The sequence below is a fragment of the Uloborus diversus genome, chromosome 2 (assembly GCF_026930045.1).
Source record: "Uloborus diversus isolate 005 chromosome 2, Udiv.v.3.1, whole genome shotgun sequence".
Taxonomy (NCBI): domain Eukaryota; kingdom Metazoa; phylum Arthropoda; class Arachnida; order Araneae; family Uloboridae; genus Uloborus; species Uloborus diversus.
This window is the reverse complement of record NC_072732.1, coordinates 156,546,566-156,566,479: the sequence shown is the minus strand read 5'-3', so window position 1 is coordinate 156,566,479 and position 19,914 is coordinate 156,546,566. Positions and strand designations below refer to the sequence as shown.

The window sequence follows — 19,914 nt, the reverse complement described above, 5'->3', positions numbered from 1 at the left end:
ACGCAGATGCGGCAATGCAAACAGGTAACATTTTCCTCTCTTTCAAAACCCAAGCTCCTAAAGATTGCAGATTACACGTAACTAACTGCATTTTGGCGTGCTAATAATCGAACTTGGGTCCTTGGAGACATTTTATGCGATTGGTTCCAGAGCTTTTTCCATCAGAAGTAAAGTGATTAAACTCACACAGTTCAGAACTCACTGGAAGAAGAGCTTTTAGGAGTGACAAAGGAGGTCAAAACCAATGAGGATACCGACTCCGGTGACACACAACCAAAAACGCTCACATTAAAAATTTTGAACCATTCGTAGACAATAGAAATAATCTTTTTTCTGATTTGTTAGTAAAGGAAGATTTTATCAAGGAAATGACGCAAGTGGTCATGGATGCGTTAATGCTCAGCAAAGAATTAGAGGAAAAATTCTTAATGACTACCAAAAGACTATCATAGCCAGCTCTTCTTCATAAACAGAACACGAAATTAGTTTGTTTTCTTTATGCATATTATGCATAAAAATCGATATAAGTACACATTAAACTTTTCATACAATTAGTCATCACTAGAATGAAGTATTTTTTTATCTACGGAACCTAATCCCTATTTTGAACCCATTCCCTATTTTTGATATTAGGTCTCAATTTACGCGGTTTCGATTTACGCAGCATTTCCGTGTAACATAACACCCGCGTAAAACGAGGGTCTACTCTACAAGGGTTAAGACAAAATTTGGTCTACAGGTATATCTTAAAGGGCGAGTTGCTCATTTATTTTTGGCTTCAGTCATCCCAAAAGGATGGATCACCGAATATTTTTAATCGTTTTATGTGACTGCTATATCTCAAGAAGTAATGCGAGGATTCATACAAAAATGTAGTATGCAAGTGAAATTAAACGAAAACAAGCCTTATTTTCGTTCTAAGTTGAGTTTCGTAATCGTTTACGTGAGTCAGTGTAATTAAATAAACAATGAAAAATATACTGAATTTAAATATGAGAGGTTGAGCAAGATATCAATAAAATCTAAATTAGCCGTGTATTCCTCTCATTTTTGTAGCACTTTAACTAGCGTAGGTGTTAAATAAAAACTGAGTTTGCATTCTTATACAATTTGCGTAGTAAAAATTCAATAATTAAAACAGCATTTTTTTCTGAGAGGGGAAAACTTATTTGTTTATTATTATTATTATCAGTATTCTTTTCTTTCTGAATTACCAAGCTATATTGAGCTAGAACTATTACTTTTTGAAACTCATTTTAAAAATAAGTCTAGGTCAAAATTGATCTGAATAATCTCATTGATATTAGTTATTTCACCTTACATTGTGAAATTTTTTCTTTTCTATTTAAAATTGGAAAATGTGATTCAGCTGACAAGCGCTACTTCGCAAGCATGAAAGTATCCTCTTGAAAACCTCTAATAAAATAGCTGTTCTGAAATTGTCCCCCTTGATGTTCTATCGAATATATAAATTTCATGAATGTTGAGAATTGAAAATATTTGTCATCGCGTAGAGTCGATTTTTCAAAAATCTGAGTGAAAGACACCTGTTTTAGCAGTTACGGGTTTCATTGATTTCAAAAGATTTGACGGTGAAGATTTCGACGTAATTTCAGAATTTTACTCATAAGACAGAGTTTCCACGGCAATAATCTGTCATCTCTGTTAAACATTTGTTTTGCTGTCCCAAAATCCCGGTCGCAAAGGACATACAAATGTCCTCTCAGAGGAAGGTCTCAAGCAGTCTTGTTAAACTTCTTCAATTTCATTTCCAGAAAAAGTCTCAGAACAGTTTTGATCTTACTTTAACCAACGTATATCTCACTGAAAACGTACAGTTTTTTTTTTTTACAGTTCTTAGGGTGATGTTAAAAAATCTATGAGAAAATTAAATTTCATTAAGATACCTTTCTACTTGATTTCCACCCTGGCCCGTGATTTCGAATTTTTCTAGTGAAAGGGGAGAGGGAGGATAACGGGCATATAACCAATGCAAATTTCATAGGGTTGCTATAAAAAGCACTTCCACTTGTATATATAAAAAAAAATTCAAAGTCGGGGGCCATTCCGCCTGATCCCCTAAATTACTGACTTGTCGCTAAGGTAATAATATGCTAGAGTGAAGGAGTTATTTGTTTTTACTTCATTACGCCAAAAAATACAAACCGCCTATTCTCTTGCCATATTCACATAGCGCCTCACTATTCTTTCATTCGCCTTTAGAACAGTTTAGTTTTACTTCCATACCAATTTTTTGTCTGAATCCTTGCGTTACATCTTGATCCTTTGCTTTACATCTTGAGTATTATTATTAATCAGATTAAACGAGAAAGAGAAATCCGTTGCAGCAGCCTTTCGCATGTTTACGTTCTTAATAGTATACAGAAAAACGTATGTTTTTCTGAAAACTATTAATTTTTTGGAATTAATCTGATGCTTACGAATAAAGACAGGAGAAAACGTTTGGAATTTTTGAAGGAACTTACTTTGAAAGGCAATTAATATTCTTTCGCAACTTTTATGCTGAAAAGCATCGACGTACATTTAAATTTTTCGTACCAATTGAACTAGCGAATTTTGGGCCGGCGACATTTTGGACCGGCGACATTTTGGACTGGCGACATTTTGAACCGGCGATATTTTGGACTGGCGACATTTTGGGCCGGCGACATTGTGGACTGGCGACATTTTGGACTGGCGACATTTTGGACTGGCGACATTTTGGGACAGCGACATTTTGGGACGGCGACATTTTGGACCGGCGACATTTTGGGACGGCGACATTTTGGGACGGCGACATTTTGGACCGGCGACATTTTGTGACGGCGACATTTTGGACCGGCGACATTTTGGACCGGCGACATTTTGGGACGGCGACATTTTGGACCGGCGACATTTTGGGACGGCGACATTTTGGCCGCGACATTTTGGCCCGCGACATTTTGGCCGCGACATTTTGGGTGTATACCACCTTGAAGACTCGACATAAACCAAAGAAAATTTTGTGCCTCTCCTGTTTTGGCGGTTTTATTTCGTAATATTATCAAAACAATGTCCCAGTTAAGTAATTACTTAACTATTTAACCTTTAACGCATTATAGCTGCTTAGTATGGGTCACAATGATACTTTTTAAAAAATTAAAACATGCAAGTTTGCAAGTACGAAGTAATTACGGAAAGGATAAACAATCAGGATAACCCTTTTTGCAGATTTTACACCTGAGTTATGAAACATAGTGAGCGAGGCTATTGCCACATAAGCAGCATCAAAATTTCAGTGGAACGTTAAAGAAAACGTGAATAGTCTCTTATCCAGAGAAGTCCTGCGATGTCTTCAATAGCGACTGCAAAACAGCAAAAGAAAACCAAAAAAAAAAAAAACTTTTAACCTGGGAAACGTTAGCTCAAAAGTGATGTTAGTTTACATCTAAAAATCATTCCCATACAATAAGCCCAATGCTAGGTTAGGTTCATCAGAATGGTTCACTGAAGCAAAGCGAGAGGTCCGATTTCATGAATGTAATTGAAAATGATACTTCTTGCAGCAAAACTCCAGATGAAGCACCCTATTTTAAGAACAAAGTTCAAGTTATCGATGAAATGACTCTGGTCCATAATGTCCCAAACACTACTTTCAAATGCAGCAAAGATTTTGCAGGTCTCCAAATAAAAAATAATAAAATTTTCTCTCCAATAGTCAAACTACACGAGTGGACCTTAAACACGATCGGTACATCTCACTGTCGTTTTCATAACTTGAAAGCCAGAAGTTCAGGAGAGTCCCCTTCGCTTATAAAAAAATCACTACGTACCAAACCAGTGGTTTCGTGTCATAGCCATTCCTGAAAATAATGAGCTGATGTGTGCATCACATGACTTCCTTTTACACCAATTTAATGCTATTTCCCTATTATTGCAATTTTAATGGGATTCTCTCTCTAACTCTTTAAATATCACTAGCAATGGCCACATTGAAAGCAGATTTTAAAAAAAAAAAAAAAATCGCCAAATTTTTCGCCAAGTTGGCGACAAAACTTGGCAACCAAAAGACTGGCGATATATCGCCAAGTGACCGCCAAATTATAACACCACTTGAGTTTGCATCGAAATTAACAATGATTTCCCCCCAAAAAGGTGCAAAAGACCCCTTTAGAAACACCCGAATGCAACCAAAATAGGAGGTGCACAACTAGACCCCACTACGAGTCTATGTACCAAATTTCAACTTTCTAGGACATACCATTTTTGAGTTATGCGAGATACATACGCACATACGCACATACGCACATACATACAGACGTCACGAGAAAAGTCGTTGTAATTACCTCGGTGATGGTCAAAATGGATATTTCGCGTGTCTATACATTCTTAGGCACTTTTCCGCATGTGGTCGAATCGAAAAAAAAACTCAACATTCATTTGGGGGTGAGCAAAATGGAAATTAAGGGCGATTTTTGAGTGAAAATTTTTTCGCGAATACAATACTTCCTTTTTTGTAAAAGGAAGTAAAAAGAACTTTAAAAGTACATTTCAGTGTATGTAATATGTAACATATCCGTTCCTGCATCCAATCAGCTTTTGGTGTCTGGTAAGTCTGAAAACGAAAATGAATATTATTTAAAATCTGAGAGCCAAGTAATAAATTTCTCCGAAATGCCCGAGTCCAACTAGGACGAAGCACACAACAGACTATCTTCCTGCATATGATTCAGTGCAGAATAGGGGAAAAAGTAACTAATAGTTTATAGATCAGAAACTAATGAATTCTTATTGGCAATCTTTGTTAAAGGACAGAGGTTGCCATTTCATGTGCTGGTGTTGTGGAAAGGAAAAGGGCTTTAGGATGGCATCTATCTCTTCAGGAGCACTTACGGAAAAAAACATCTAAAATTTTACAAGCTTTTGATACATTTTCAACAAGTAAAATAGGAACAAAAAAGTATGCTTTCTCTTTACCAAAAAAGTCGGAAACTTTTTTGTACACTAGATTTATCATTAAAACAATATCTGAGTGCTTCAGAATTTCAACTGTTAGAAGCTGTATCATAAAAAAAATTGTCAAGAAAATAGGTATTTCTTGCGAATGCAACCATTACACAATAATTTCTTGTCATTTCCATCAGAAATAAATATAATATCAGCTCTCTCTACCATGCTCCTGCAATTCTTTCCAACATGTGCTAAGAAGTATTGCTCAACTGTACTATTGAATCAATTCCCCTGTACCTTAGCAGTGCCTTTAGATGTAACCAAGTTTGGGTTTCACTTGAATGAAAATAAAACAATAAAGCCCCACACCTTATGATGCATCCAGAGTTTAATTCCACCCTGCGCAGGCAAGAACTGTAAATAATCTTGTAAGTGTTTTATTAATAATTCATCTTGCAGTAAATACTGTGCTATTATGGCTGAAGCAAAAACCCATAAACTACAAAATACTCGGAAGAGAACGATTCAACAGAACAATTACAAGTCAACAAAAAAGACTATGATCCAGCTTTCAGAATTTCTGATATATTAATGCTTTATGTATGCATATTGATATTCTGCAATTATTTTTTAATACGCATTATTTTACTAATTTTATTTAATTAGTTTTTTTTAGAACTCTAGTGTATAACTTTATATTTATATTCGTTTTCATAAAAGCTCAAAGATGCTTCTCATTTTTTATATTTATTTAGAACATATTATTTCTTGTGTCATTGTTCTTTGTTGAGTAAATTATAAAAAACAATATCCACAAAACAATACCCGCAATATTCTTTTGTGCAAATTGAAAATATAAATTAATTGAAATAAATAAAAATTATATTTGAATTGAAACTACTGTGGGCCTGGTTCCCTAGTTCCCCCCAAATTTAAAGCAGTATGTAACAAAATTAAAGCCATAATTGAATACTTTGCAATTAGAATAAGTTTGTAAACTGAAAAATGAATAGATCGTCATGGCTATTTTTTTTTCTCCTTAGCATACTGCCGTTTTATTCAATGCGTTAACTTAGGCAGTGCTTGCATTTTTTATTTCGCTTTTTAACGCTCACGTTGGTAATACGAGTAATTAAGTAGTTTTAAACAAACTGAATGATGAAGTTTCAAATTTTATTGATTCCCTAAACGGTTAAATAATTTTAAAAAAGAACTTATCTTTGGAAAAAAAAAAACCTTTTTGTACTTTATTCAAAATTTTTGCATGGCTGCTAAAAAAGGAATTTTACTTATAAACCAACAAAGATAGAAGTATAAACATGAATAGGTTTTTCAAGCCCTTGTTCTGTTGCCTCTTTTGCCACATTTTTAGTGTTTACCTCCTACGGTTCGCGAGTTATGAGTGTTTTAGTAAACGGCGTCCCCCTACTGCTTTCCCCCTCTCCCGGGGATGTCGACCGCCGAGGGGGGGGGGGGCACGACATGTGGTTTCATAATCATTATAGTGCCTGTAACAATAATCAGAAATAATTTTGCGTCAGGTCTCCATGCATGCTCAAAAACCCCTTCAGATCCGGAACTATACTGCAAATCGTGTTCGAGCTTGCTACTGTCACTTTGTTTTTCAACGCGTTAACAGTACTTAAATAGTTTTAACAAACTGAATAATGATATTTAGGACTTTATTTGAAAAAAAAATCAAACAATTTTGATTTGGAATTTATTTTGGTCAAAAGAAGTTTGTTTTGCGCATTTTATTCAGAAATTTTGCTTGTTCGCAAAAAATGGAATTTTACTCAGAAACCAGCCAAGATAGGTCCATAATTATATTTAGTTTTTATGAAGCCCTTGTTTTGTTGCGTCGATTGCCATTTTTTTCAGTGTTTGATCTCAAATAGTTCGTGAGTTATGAGTATTTTAGTAAACGGCTCCCCCCCCCCACTGCTTTCCCCCTCCCCCGGGGTTGTCGACCACCCAGGGGGGCGACGACATGTGGTTTCATAATCACCATCGTGCCTGTAACAATAATCAGAAATAATATTGCTTCAGCCTTTCCATGCATGCTCAACCCCCTTCAGATCCTGGACTATCAAGAAAAGTCGCATCTCATAGTGTTTTAAAACCTGACTGCAATTTCTAATTGCGAAATTTTAAACTTGTCTGTCGGAAACAAATTCAAATTTTTAGTTATTTATTTATTTATTTTGTGTATATTTATGTTTTGGAAATATTCGTATATTTAGAGAAACAGCTTCTGATATTTAGAGCAAACATTAAGTATTTCCTAAAGAGATTTCACCTGAAAGTGAATGGGTCAGTAAAACACCCAGAGTCTAAAAAATAGGTCAGGAACGTGATACGATTAATTCTGGATTCAAAACTGGTTATGCAGCTGTACTTATTTTCTTACGTATTTCGGTGTAACTTACCATTTAGAAAAGGGGAAAAAGAGAGAAAAAAAAAAAAAACATTTCAGAGACGATAATATTCAAAGAGCGTCATAAGTGTTGTTAGGGAAAAAAAAGTCACGCGCTTTTCAAAATTAAGCTTCTAGCTAAAACGTTTTAAAAGATAAGTACAGTCGAACTCGCTTATAGCGAGCAGGGAGGGACCGCGATATTTGCTCGTTATAACTGAGTGCTCGTTAAAAACGAGTTTGTGAAACATTCACAAAAATTCATACCCACTTGCTTATTATTATTGTTATTATTTCTCGAAAATTTGCTTTTAACTGCCTTACTGTCTGATTGTATCTTTCTTGTGCGCCCGATAAAATTCGACATTTGCACCTCTGACTTCAAAAAAAAGATTTAAGTTTTTCTGCACATCGAAAGTCATTGACTATTTCTTCACATTTGTCATTATCGTTGTCGCTTTCGTCATTTTTTTTTCATCTGCATTTTCTTGAATTTGGCCAACAAACAAATATGTAACTTTTAAATGGTTCTCCACTCTTCAAATTAAAAAAAAGAAAAACAGACATCTTTTTTTTTCTCAAGTATTATCACTAACTTTCAGTTGACTTCAGAGTGTCAAAGGAATTTTTCTAAAAAAGAACAAGGTGAGTTGGAAGTAATATCAAAAGAAAAATTCTGAAGTACAAACATATTTCTTGCTTCAAGCGGGGTTTGTTCGTTAAAAAACTTTGCTCGAGGTTTTCCAAAACTGCAATTTTAGACGGTCTTCAAAGATATTAGGTAAACGGGGGTTAGGGATTTCTCCCTCGGAAAATTTGAAATCTCAGTCCTAAAAACTCAGACGGCCATCGTTGATGACGTTACGCAAAAAAATGGAATTCGGAGGATTTTCCCGAAATTTTTAGAAATTGAAGTTCTGAAAATTCAACTTTAGACAGCCTTTTAGCAATGTTAGAAAGAGGCGAGGCTCGAAGGCTTTCCCCTGAAAATGTTTTGAAACTAAAATCCTACTATAGGCTATATTTCATAGCGTTAGGGAAAAGGGTTGGTTTCGGTGCCCTATCAATTAAATTATTCGAAACAAAAATGCGATTTTGCGCCGCCTTGCCTTTGATGACCTTAGAGGGAGTTAAGGAATCTCCTCTCGAAATTTTTAGAAATTAAAAGTTCTTAAAACGCTATTTCAAAGTATATTTGTTGACGCTATAGAAAGAGGGCTTTAGAGACTTTTTCCCCTGGAATTCGAACTTTTTTTAAGCGTAGTTTATAGGTAGAGCATCAGTCACAAAGGGTATTAGTAGGGCATTGCTCCCTAACGCCGCCCCCAGACTACTGCCCTGGAGCCAAGGAGTGGACATACATTGCTTGAGGCTGTAAATTTAAAACCAACCTTTGAAGTCCACTTAACTCCCCCCACATATTTGACGCGCCGCAAAGCAGTCCTCTTTAATCCTGAAAGGTATGTCTAGGCTGACGAGAACATCTTTTAGTATATTAAATAGAAATTACTTAACATTAGAATTTCTTCTTAAAATTAGAGTTCTTGTTAGACTTAACATTTAGAGTTTCATAAAGGGCCTGCAAATTTCTCAAAAATGTCACAATTCTCATTGACATTCGTTGAGCTAAAAAAAACTTGTCTTCAAGCAAAACATTCCTCCACCAAAAGCACTCACCACTCCCTTGAAAAAATTACGCACACAAACACAAATTATTGTCGAGGGGAGGTCATAGGTTACCCCCCCCCTCCCCATGTCCTATGGTGTCGGCGCTAGTGCATTCATTTTTACTTCCTTTTACAAAAAAGGAAGTATTGTATTCGCGAAAAAATTTTCACTCAAAAATCGCCCTTAATTTCCATTTTGCTCACCCCCAAATGAATGTTGAGTTTTTTTTTCGATTCGACCACATGCGGAAAAGTGCCTAAGAATGTATAGACACGCGAAATATCCATTTTGACCATCACCGAGGTAATTACAACGACTTTTCTCGTGACGTCTGTATGTATGTGCGTATGTGTGTATGTGCGTATGTGCGTATGTGCGTATGTGCGTATGTGCGTATGTATCTCGCATAACTCAAAAATGGTATGTCCTAGAAAGTTGAAATTTGGTACATAGACTCGTAGTGGGGTCTAGTTGTGCACCTCCCCTTTTGGTTGCTTTCGGATGTTCCTAAGGGGGTCTTTTGCACCTTTTTGGGGGGAAATCATTGTTAATTTCGATGTAAACTCAAGTGGCGTTATAATTTGTCGGACACTTGGCGATATATCGCCAGTCTTTTGGTCGCCAAGTTTTGTCGCCAACTTGGCGACAAATTTGGCGGAGTTTTTTTTTTTTTTTTGGTTTCAATTTGGCCATGTTGGTGATATTTAGAGAATAAATATTGAATCACATTAAAATAGCGAATAATGGGGAAATGACATTAAATTGGAGTAAAAGGAAGTCATGTGATGCACACATCAGCTCGTTCTTATAAGTTGACGTTATACGGTTTCTACTAGTTTTTTCCTTCCCTTTTTGTGGGGCAGAGGCGACTACCCCATGAGTTCCTCAGGGGTACATAAAACTGTAACAGAGTGCTATTGGATAAATACGATCAATTGTATATCTCCCAATAGCAAAGCCAGAAATTTCTTTTACTCCACCCTGAGGGAAATTTCTCGGTTACGCTACTGGTAGATAGAATTCGATCGAATCAAACGAAGTCGAGTTGAATCAGGCTTTGTTGGTGAATTAGAGGCATATTCATCTCTAACACAATCGATCGTGTTCAATTCTATCAAAATCAATCTATTAGTAGTGCAGCCAGAAATTACCTTTCCCCCACCCAGAAGGTAATTTCTCACTTCGCTATTGGTACATAATTTGATCGAGTCGAATACGATTGATTGTGTAATAGATGAATATACCTCTTAATGGTACTTTGAGTGATACCCCCAGTAGTGTTGGAACCTAGCTTAGGCTCATGTGAAATTTTTCCTTTAGGAATATGTGCAAAGTTAGACTTTTCACTAGTGCCGTGTATGTTTTTGAGCGTAAATGGTTTATAATTCAACAAGTTATTTTCTATTTATTTAAATGTTTAATGCGTTTTCGAAACTTACTAGGGAGACGAAAATTTTCAACATTTGGGCAGCCTGGTTTACCGAGGAATTTTCCGATTGCTTCGATTGAAAATGACTTAGAACGTACGCCTGCCCCCGAAGATGACATCAAAGAGCCATCTAATGACGATGACGAAAGAGATGACGTCACCGAAGGACGAAGAATACCAGATGAAGGATTGTAAGTAGATGGTTTTTAAACACTTAAAAAACTGCGCAATTTCGTATATTCTCTGAGGCAGCATTTGCGAGAAGCAACAAAAAATCTAACTTGGTGATTATGTTTTTAATAAAATATGAGCTGTAACTGCAAAGCATTTCATCATATAATCTATATACGCAACATAACTAGGCTGGCAATTTGAGGTGCGCTGCTTCTATTTTCCAACTGTACCATAATTTGGAGTGAAGTCCGACTTTCACATCATGACACACATGCCATAGGGACATGTTTATAGGGTAGGCAACCATTCACAGCACAACAACACAAAGAAATGACAAGGACAGGAGAGAGAAAGTACAATACATCCATGCTCGAACCGGGATTTAAACCCACGACCTTCTCATCCGCAGTCAGTTCACCAGAGAAGGTGTTCGGCCTGTCAGGTGTTCATCGAGCATTAGAAGCGATTTTAAAATTCTCAACTACAGATTTCATGAAGAGCAAGAGCGCTAACGCCTATGTACGAGGGCTGTTCAATAAGTAATAAGACTAAATTTTTAAAAAATACAGAAGAACTTGAATCGTCATGATTCACATGATTTTTTTAAGAATAACTTCTGCGGGACTAAATGCATTTATTCCAACGTTCTATCAACTTCTTAAAAACTTGTGAACGTTTAGTTTGTGAGAGCTATTTTAAAACCGCCTCCGTAGAGTTTAGACATGTTTTGTTGCTTTCAAAATGTTTGCCTCGTAATGGTTTCTTAAGTTGAGGAAACAGCCAGAACTCACTGATGTAAAATAATTCTGAGATTCCCCTTGATAATAATAGCAGCAGTGTTAATCATTGTCTCTGTGAAGGAGGGTGAAGACTGTCCCTCACGTTCAATATCTTCCATATTCTGCTTGGCTTCCTTAAAAGCTTTTTGCCAGAAAAAAGTACTGACTCTAAACATTGCTTTATCGTTGATAACTTCACGTATCATATGAAAGATCTCCGATGCTGATTTTTGCAGACGAAAACTAACTTTAATCGCATAACTTTGTTCCAACGACGCTTCCATTTTGACAACTGGCTATATCTTGTAGGCGCCCGCCAACCAGCTTCAATTCAATCACGTGATACACAAGAACATGAGTCTGTACGCGCCAACTATTGGTAGCTTTTGTTAATACAGACAACAGACATTTCTCATGACACAGGAGTTAATATTCCGATGAGTGGTTTCGCGGCAGTAAAATTAGTCTTATTACTTATTAAACTACCTACGTATACAGACACATGCGCTACCTCGAAGGAGGAGGGACATGCTCCATGATCCTGGACCACAAGACGTAGGTGCCACCGTCCAGGAGGAGGGACATGCTCGCAGAGGTTTGTTGTGTACTGGATGCTGTTTTTATCTAAAGAGGATTGTGTATTGTCCATTTTTCACGAGAAGGTACTTCGCCCCGCCTCCTCGAACGCAGAGTTCTATTTTACGTGGATGTGATCGGTAAGCATATCACGCGTTTCTAAATGAGACAACCAGGCAAGTTTAACTTGAGCGTGCATTTTATTGTGCAAAAAAATCTTAGTGTCCCTTACATTACTTACTTCACTTGTCTGTTGTCATTTTAGTTATTCTTACATTTTAAAAACTGCTGCTTTTACAACAAAATGCTATGATGCGAATGTACCTGTTGCCTAAAACAGCGAAATGGTATCATTCGATACCACGTGACGAGGGCGGAGTCAAGTGCCTTCTCGTGGGAAACGGACAATACCGTCGAGCGGGTCGAGTATAAATGTAGTCGATTCCAGGGGACAGGGGCCATTTGTAGAAACAAGAAAGTCAACGAATAAGGTCCTGTCGTAACTCTTGATTGGGAAAAACATAAATTGAATTCAAGACGTCAAAATTCAAAATGTTTATTATTTTCAAAAATTTCTTTCAGTTTCGCAAGAAGACAATTTCAGAAAGAAGATGAAAGAGAAGGCGACTTCATTGAATCAGACGTTGAAACGGATGCTATTAGCGAAATTGATAATGAAATCGGTAAAGGGGAGGATGAAGAACGAGGCAAAATTCCAGGTAAGAACACACAAATTGCGTAAAAACAAACTACTTAAATTAGCAAGTAGAACTACTTCTGGGAGGTGGCGTCTATGCCCTAAACACACACATATACACACACATGCCTACACACACACACACTCACAAACATACACTTAAAACTATTTCTAGTAGAAGAAAGAACACATAGAACTACTCCCAGAAGTAGTTCTATGTGTAATTCTATACACATAGAACTACTTCTGGGAGGTGACGTCTATGCCCTAAACACACACATATACACACACATGCCTGCACACACAAACGCTCACAAACATACACTTACACACACGTCTACACACTTACACTTACACAGTGGTGCTCCCATAGGGTATACTCCATATACGCCGTATACTCTCAAACATTTTTTAGACACATAGCGTATACCCTCAAGCTTCATAAATTTTCATATTATGACATACTATGTATTTGATCACATACACATGTTGTGCGTAATGGATTACTGGGAGTATACCTTCAGAAAAACGGATGGGAACATCACTTACACATACACGTCTACACACATGCACTTACACACATCTTTACGCACACGCACACACACACACTCGTGATAGCGATAAACATAATTTGAATTCAAAATGTTGAAAATTCAAATTTTCTTTTTTTCTCTTTTATTCATATTCTTTCCAAAATAAATTTTATCGAAACGTTCAACTTCGTTGAATTTTATAGGGGAAATATCTCTCGAGATCTCTGAAGAGAGTGGAATAAACGATACAACTGGTGATGATCCGTCAAAAGGAGAAGACGATCATGAAGACGAGGGAGGCGACCGGGATCCGGAAGATGAAGAAAAGGATGAAGGACCCGATACTGTTCCTGGTACTGACAGCGCCAAAGACAATGCTGATTTGATTTTAAATCAACCTTTCTTCGTTTTCAGACGATTGTTCAAGTATTTCACGATGTTTGAAAGTAAGTGACACTTTGTTTATGAAATGTTAATCAGTAGTTTACAGTTTGACCACCGGAGTGGACAAATCTGTTGGCTTGCAGAGGTGCTAGTTTGTGGTTACGGGGTAAATGTGCTCCGAACTTAACTTTTTGGGAGGGCAGAAATTCTCAATTTGCCGAATTCAACTTCAGATTTTTTCGAATGGACACTCGTCTTAGGACAGAAGAGAATTTTTTTCTTGGGGCACGTTCTCTTTGAAAAAGGGTTCTGGACTCAAAATTTTGGAAGAACGTAAGTTCTTAGTTTACTGAATGGAACTCCAAATTATACCGAACGATGATAATTTTGCAGAACGGAACTCTAAACTTTCCTGAATGGTGATGATTTTGCCGAATCGCCTGACAAAATTTGCCGAATAAGGAAATTTTTGGGAGGTCACAGTGACCTCACGCCCCTGTACAGATGTGTTGCCTTTCAAATCAAGGAGATTCGCATTGAAATGAACGAAACATGCGCATCAAATTCTTCCTTTCCACCTCATTCAGATAGAATTGTCTTGCCTTGACGCTTGCCAATTCCACGACCAGTGTGGTCTGGATGAATGTTAACTTATGTTGAATGTGTGTGACTTATGTACTACCAGTTATTTTTAAATTCAATAGTTTATATTACAACATAAAATGTATTAATTGTATCGCATGAATTGCGGGGGAATAGTTTCTGAAGGAAGAAAACATAACGTGAAGAATACTAATACAAAGTTTCTTGGTTCATCAGTGGAGGACATTTTGTGCTTAAAGGTGAAACTCGAATTGCATCAGAGATGGAGGACGATTGGCAGAGGCCCTCTGATGCGAGGCCACGGAAGGTCATTGCGATCTTCGAAATATTTTCCTTATACGGCAAATTTTGTCTGACAATTTGACAAATTTGGGGACATAATTGCTATAATGTAATTTTTAAAGACCCGAATGCAACTTTGCATTAGATGTACTTATGTGTGAATACCGTATTTTATCATTCGGCAAAATTTGCATATTTATTCGGAAAATTGAGAATTTTCGCCCTCCTGAAATTTTTGATTCTAGGCCTCTTGACGATTAGATACTATTTTGCAATAGTAACTCTATCAAGATCAGAGTGATTGTACAGATGTCGATAAGTCATCTTTAATGCTTTTTCTGCTCAAAATGAATTTGTACCGAAATAAACCATTTAAAATTTTGTGGCACGTTATCGCCCCACCTAATGTTTATCATACAATTTGTTCCGAAGAATTCTTCTTCTTCTTCTTCTTTTTTTGGTTAATGATTAATTGTAGGGATTTCCCAACTTAAAAATAAGAAAAAGTAAAACACAGCTGCAATCAGGAGTACCCACAAAAGGGGGGAGGGGGGGTCATGGCGCAGACTGCACCAGTGACATTTTTAGAGGGAGTAGGGGTATTTTTTCGTTTTGGGGGTCTCTAGTTCTTGGGGGTTTTGTACTATTTAAGAGGAGGCTCGATAGCTTTTGGAGAGGAGGCATGACCGCGACAATGTTATCGATAGTTTTGAAGCATTTTTTGTAACTGCAATGGGGATCTTGAGTTTTTAAGCTTAAAATTAAAAAAGGGGGGGGGGGAGGGAGGAGGAACAACAAAGAAAGGTTCTTCCACCATACATGTGTATAAAAGGTTCACTACACAAGAATGAATACAGAAATGCTACAAGGAGGGGATGGTTGATTTTTTTAACTTATCCCTTTTACTACGTATCTGATTGCACATGCTTGCAGGTAGGGCGGCTGTGACATAATTTTTATTTAAAACAACTAAAATATGGAGGTCTTGCCAAGGAGGTGTCTCAAACCTCTTCCTTTCCTTTTCCGTTAAAGAGGTATTCTAAAATTACATTTTAGAACTTCAATTTCGTAACAATTCCGAGGGAAAGTTTCGAAACTCTCCCTAATATCATCGAAGGTCGTCTAAAATTGAAGTTTTTGAGACTTCAATTTCGAGAAATTACCGGAGGAAAGTCACTAAACCCATTTCCCCCTCAAGCGCTACCTGACATGTCTGCAGTCACCTCTTTAAGACTTGAACTTTGCGAAATATCCTATCCAAGTGAAGCCAAACTATCATTTAAAATTGCCTTTTTGAACCTTCAATTCCGAAAAGTTTCCCGGATGAAGATTTGAATCCCATTCATTTTCTTAATGTCATCAGAAAGAGACATTAAGTCTTAATGTTAGTTTAAATCTCATAAAGTTTAAGTCTTAATGTTAGTCTAATGTTTAATTAAGAGACATTAAGTTCTTAATGTCATCATGTCATCATCATCACTTGCGTTTTAGAACTTCCAATTCGGAAAAATTGCCTTTGCAGGGTTCCTCAAAGGAGGGGCGATCGCCTTCTGCTTAAACGTCCCCCTTGTATCCGTCCTTGACTACACAAAATGTTTCGGCAAAAGTAGGGAATCACTTCTTCAATGCATACAGATAAAGACAAATAAACACATTTTATAATTTCAAAAAATCCCAATCTTTATAGACTTATAACTTTCCTAATTGCTTTAAACTCGAATTTATTTTTCTGCCAAACCAAATAAAAAGTTTTGACACGAGTTCACTACCTAAACTTCAAACAGTAAATATTGTGGATACTCAAATCCGATTATTTATGTGAAAGTTTGCAAAAAAATAATTTTTCTCTTTTTTTAGTTTTTCCTCGACATCTGTGCTTTTTTTTTTTTTGAGATGTTTAAAATCCTTTTTGCCAATGGTTTAACCACGAAAACAAACATTAAGTTGAAATGTACGCGGAATTCAACGCACGAAAGCAAAGATGACGAAATTTAGAATATTTGCTTTCTTCTAATTCCAGATGTGATGTAGTTGGTCAATCAAGTCAGTGTTCCGACGTGATCATTTTACATATATTTCTCGCTTCTTAAAACATCAAATGTTTATTCAGCTTAAAGTTTAGCAAATACTTCGGCATCACTATACATTGAGGAAATGAAATATGAAGCTTGTAAACAGCTGCAAATCTTCGAGTTCACGTTTAATAGACGTCATCAATGGGGTTGTTTCCTTCAGTCAAACGTTCTACTTTTAGTCACCGAAATTGATAGAATGAGCAAAAAAAAAAAAAAAAACCATGGACCCAGAAAATTTTTTCATTTTTCCAACAATTATTTTTGAAGAATTTTTTTAAATGTCCGATTTTTTAAACAAGGCGTTTTCTTTATGACGTCACAAATGATGTACTTTGGCGTTACTCCACTGGCGCGCTGAATGTTAATGCTTGCTGTCTGCCGCGTTTCCAGGTTATGATAATTCAGAAGCGAATTAAATATTGCGCTCTACGCTTGCTATCAACCATATCGTTGCCAGCACATGTGAGTAAAGAAGCGAATTAAATATTGCACTCTGCGTTAATGACCACAGCAAATGGCAGTTTATAATTTGTGATGTCATGTGCAGAAGCGTAAAAAATGAAATTGAGTCTGCGCACCGATTTAAATATTTTTTTAAAAATAGTAAACTCTGTTAAATTATTTGAAAAATGGTCAAATCCTATGTTTTTAGGAAAAAAATTCTGAAACGACCCCATTTTGAGGAAAAAAACTTTCGCATCTTTTGTAGCAAATAATCATTGGTTTAACATCCAATTTCTGACTTTTTAAATTGCTGGTGTAGACGTCAGAGCGAGAGAGAGAGAGAGAGAGAGAGAGAGAGAAATTTATACAGAAAAATGCAACATCAAAAACTACTACCATACACTGATTCAGGAGTGAACTCACAAATTTTACAGCGCTTTTGTAATATAAATAGACTTACTTATAACGAGTCCTGATTTAATGATAACGCCGATTTAACGATGAAATCAGAAATATTTGATTGGTACAATGTTAAGTCTATGGGAGCACAACTCACTTTTAGAGCAAACCCCGCTTAAAGCGTGCAATCCTTCGTGATTCATTAAATTTCTACTGACTTCCTGCTCAGCGTATCCGTTCTGTGAAAAATTCCTTAAACATGCCGGAGTCGACAGAAAGTTAGTGGATTAGTTATAAACTAGGGGGCTTCGCCCCGGCTCGCTTCGCTCGTCAACCCCCGATCGCCACCTTCGGTAACTCAATGCCGCCTGCCGCGGATGAAAATTGATGATTTTAATGTTTTTTGTCCCCTTATCTCTGGCCCCTTAAAACTTAGAGGGATGAAACAGATTGAAATGGCTTCCTCTGGATGGATTGCATCCAACTATATCAGTATTGACCTGGCAGACATTGCCACTCCAGAGAAGATAGTGTTACAGACACACACAGACAGACATGCACAGAAATTAATAGTATAGACTAGCTGCGTGCCCGGCGTTGCACGGGCTACTTAAAAAATGAAAGAGATGCCCGATTGATGTTTTTGTATTACTCTGACATCAGTTTCTAAAGCGCTAAGGAGTAAATAAATACGCGGGCGTAATGCAAGGTTTGCTAAACATCAGTAGAGAATATTTTTGGGAAAAATCTCTTTAACGTTAATCATAGTTATCAATGATACAAGTTATGAGTATTTTCAATTAGCACAAAAGGTGAAAATATATGCATTATCAACTATAATCTGTGCTCACGTTAAAATGAATTACATCTGATAGACGATATCTGAAATATTTATGTACAATTACAATCAGCTTTTTACGTAAAATGACACACACTTTTTGATTGATTATGTGAAACTAAAGCACCAAGACAAAATAAATACCAATAAGCATTAATTTAATACCAAGTCATCAGATTAAAAATTAGCTTTAGTTAAAATCCTTAAAAACAATCTTTTTTGTTCAACTCTGTTTCACTTAAAAAATCCAAACAATCTTAATTTAACATGTTCTTTTAACGATACAAACTGTATTTCTGAAATAGAAAGAGGAAGAAAAAAGAGAGTTATTACAATTCGGAAACTCACCCATGTACAAGAAAAAATCCAACAAAATAAACATAATTAGTCGTACATCCTAAAAGTACCAAAATATGAGGCCGGTGAATGATAAACTTACATTACAATCAATAAACATAGCTAAAGAAACAACTTTCATATGCTGAAAAGAGTTAAGAAAGTTGAATGTAAAAAAATATAAAAAAGCAGACGATAAAATAAAGGCTATGTCTGAATAGAGCAACCAGTTTTAAACTAATTTAAAATGAAATTCTAGATGGAAACGTTGTTTTAAGATTTGGACAGCAGCCGAAAAAATCTCTTTTAAAACAATTATTAGAATTTTACTTGCTCACCCATATGCGAAATGGCAACAGGAAAGAAAAAAAAATTAATTTTAATTTTGACATCTTGAATTCAAATTATGTTTTTCGCAATCACAAGTGTGTGTATGTAGGCGTGTGTGTTTGTGTGTGGGGGTATGTGCGTTTGTGTGTAGGGGTATGTGTATGTTTGTGTAGGCATGTGTGTTTGTCTGTGTGCTGGCATAAGTGTGTGGGAAGTTGTGTATATGAATGTGTGTATGTGTGTGTGGGGGGGGGGGTATGTGTATGTGTGTGTAGGCATATGTGTTTGTGTCAGTGTGCAGGCATGAATGTGTGGGTAGTTGTGTGTATGTGTGTGTGCGTGCGTGCGTGTGTGTAGCTGCGTATGTATGCGCGTGTGTTTAGAACATGGATGCAACCTGGAGACGGCTTTCGCTATAGGAGCAGCATCGTGAGGAGCTGGGCGGTTATTCCAAGTTTGTCAGCTTGCGAGATCGAGATTCTCGCTCACGTGATCGGTTGGGATGTAGAAATGTCGCAAAGTAGTATTCTAATCTACTCGAACTTAGCTTGCGGCTAGGTTCGAATAGATTAGAATACAACTTCGCGACATTTTTACGTCGCAACCGATCACGTGAGCGAAAATCTCGATCTCGCAAGCTGACAAGCTTGGAATGACCGCCCTGGTCGACGGTGACAGGGTGCGGAGGGTGGCGGTGGGAAAATAAAAAGATAGGACATCAAAACAGTCAAATGAGAACAATAACCAATCGTGATTGCTCAATAAAAATTCCTGAATAACGTTATGTTAATTAACCTTTTAAGTAATATCTCCGCTAATTAAAGTCGCACAATTACGAGATTGGTTCTATTGTTTTTTCTTTGAAAAAATTCGAATTGGTCGGTATCTCGTTCGACTCTCGATTCGCAGCGGTTCTCGAGAAGATCGATCTTCAGACAGACGGACGCGAACAGATTTTAATATTATAGTGGATGGACGGATTTTGAGAACAAGTGATGATGGCTCTTTTTTTTTTTTTTTAA

The 19,914-nt window shown here is 36.7% G+C and overlaps 1 protein-coding gene across 2 annotated transcripts in view; it reads left to right on the top strand.

Annotated features, from left to right (window-relative positions):
• Positions 1-19,914, top strand: part of LOC129217443 (nucleolin-like) — a 79,603-nt gene that overhangs the window by 40,212 nt on the left and 19,477 nt on the right. Inside the window, exons 3-5 of one of the 2 annotated variants that reach the window (XM_054851743.1) lie at positions 10,456-10,633; positions 12,554-12,690; positions 13,405-13,647. In XM_054851743.1, coding sequence (XP_054707718.1) covers positions 10,456-10,633; positions 12,554-12,690; positions 13,405-13,647 — 558 coding nt within the window. Of the gene's footprint in view, positions 1-10,452; positions 10,634-12,553; positions 12,691-13,404; positions 13,648-19,914 lie in introns of both variants that reach the window. The other variant, XM_054851742.1, reaches the window with a different exon arrangement.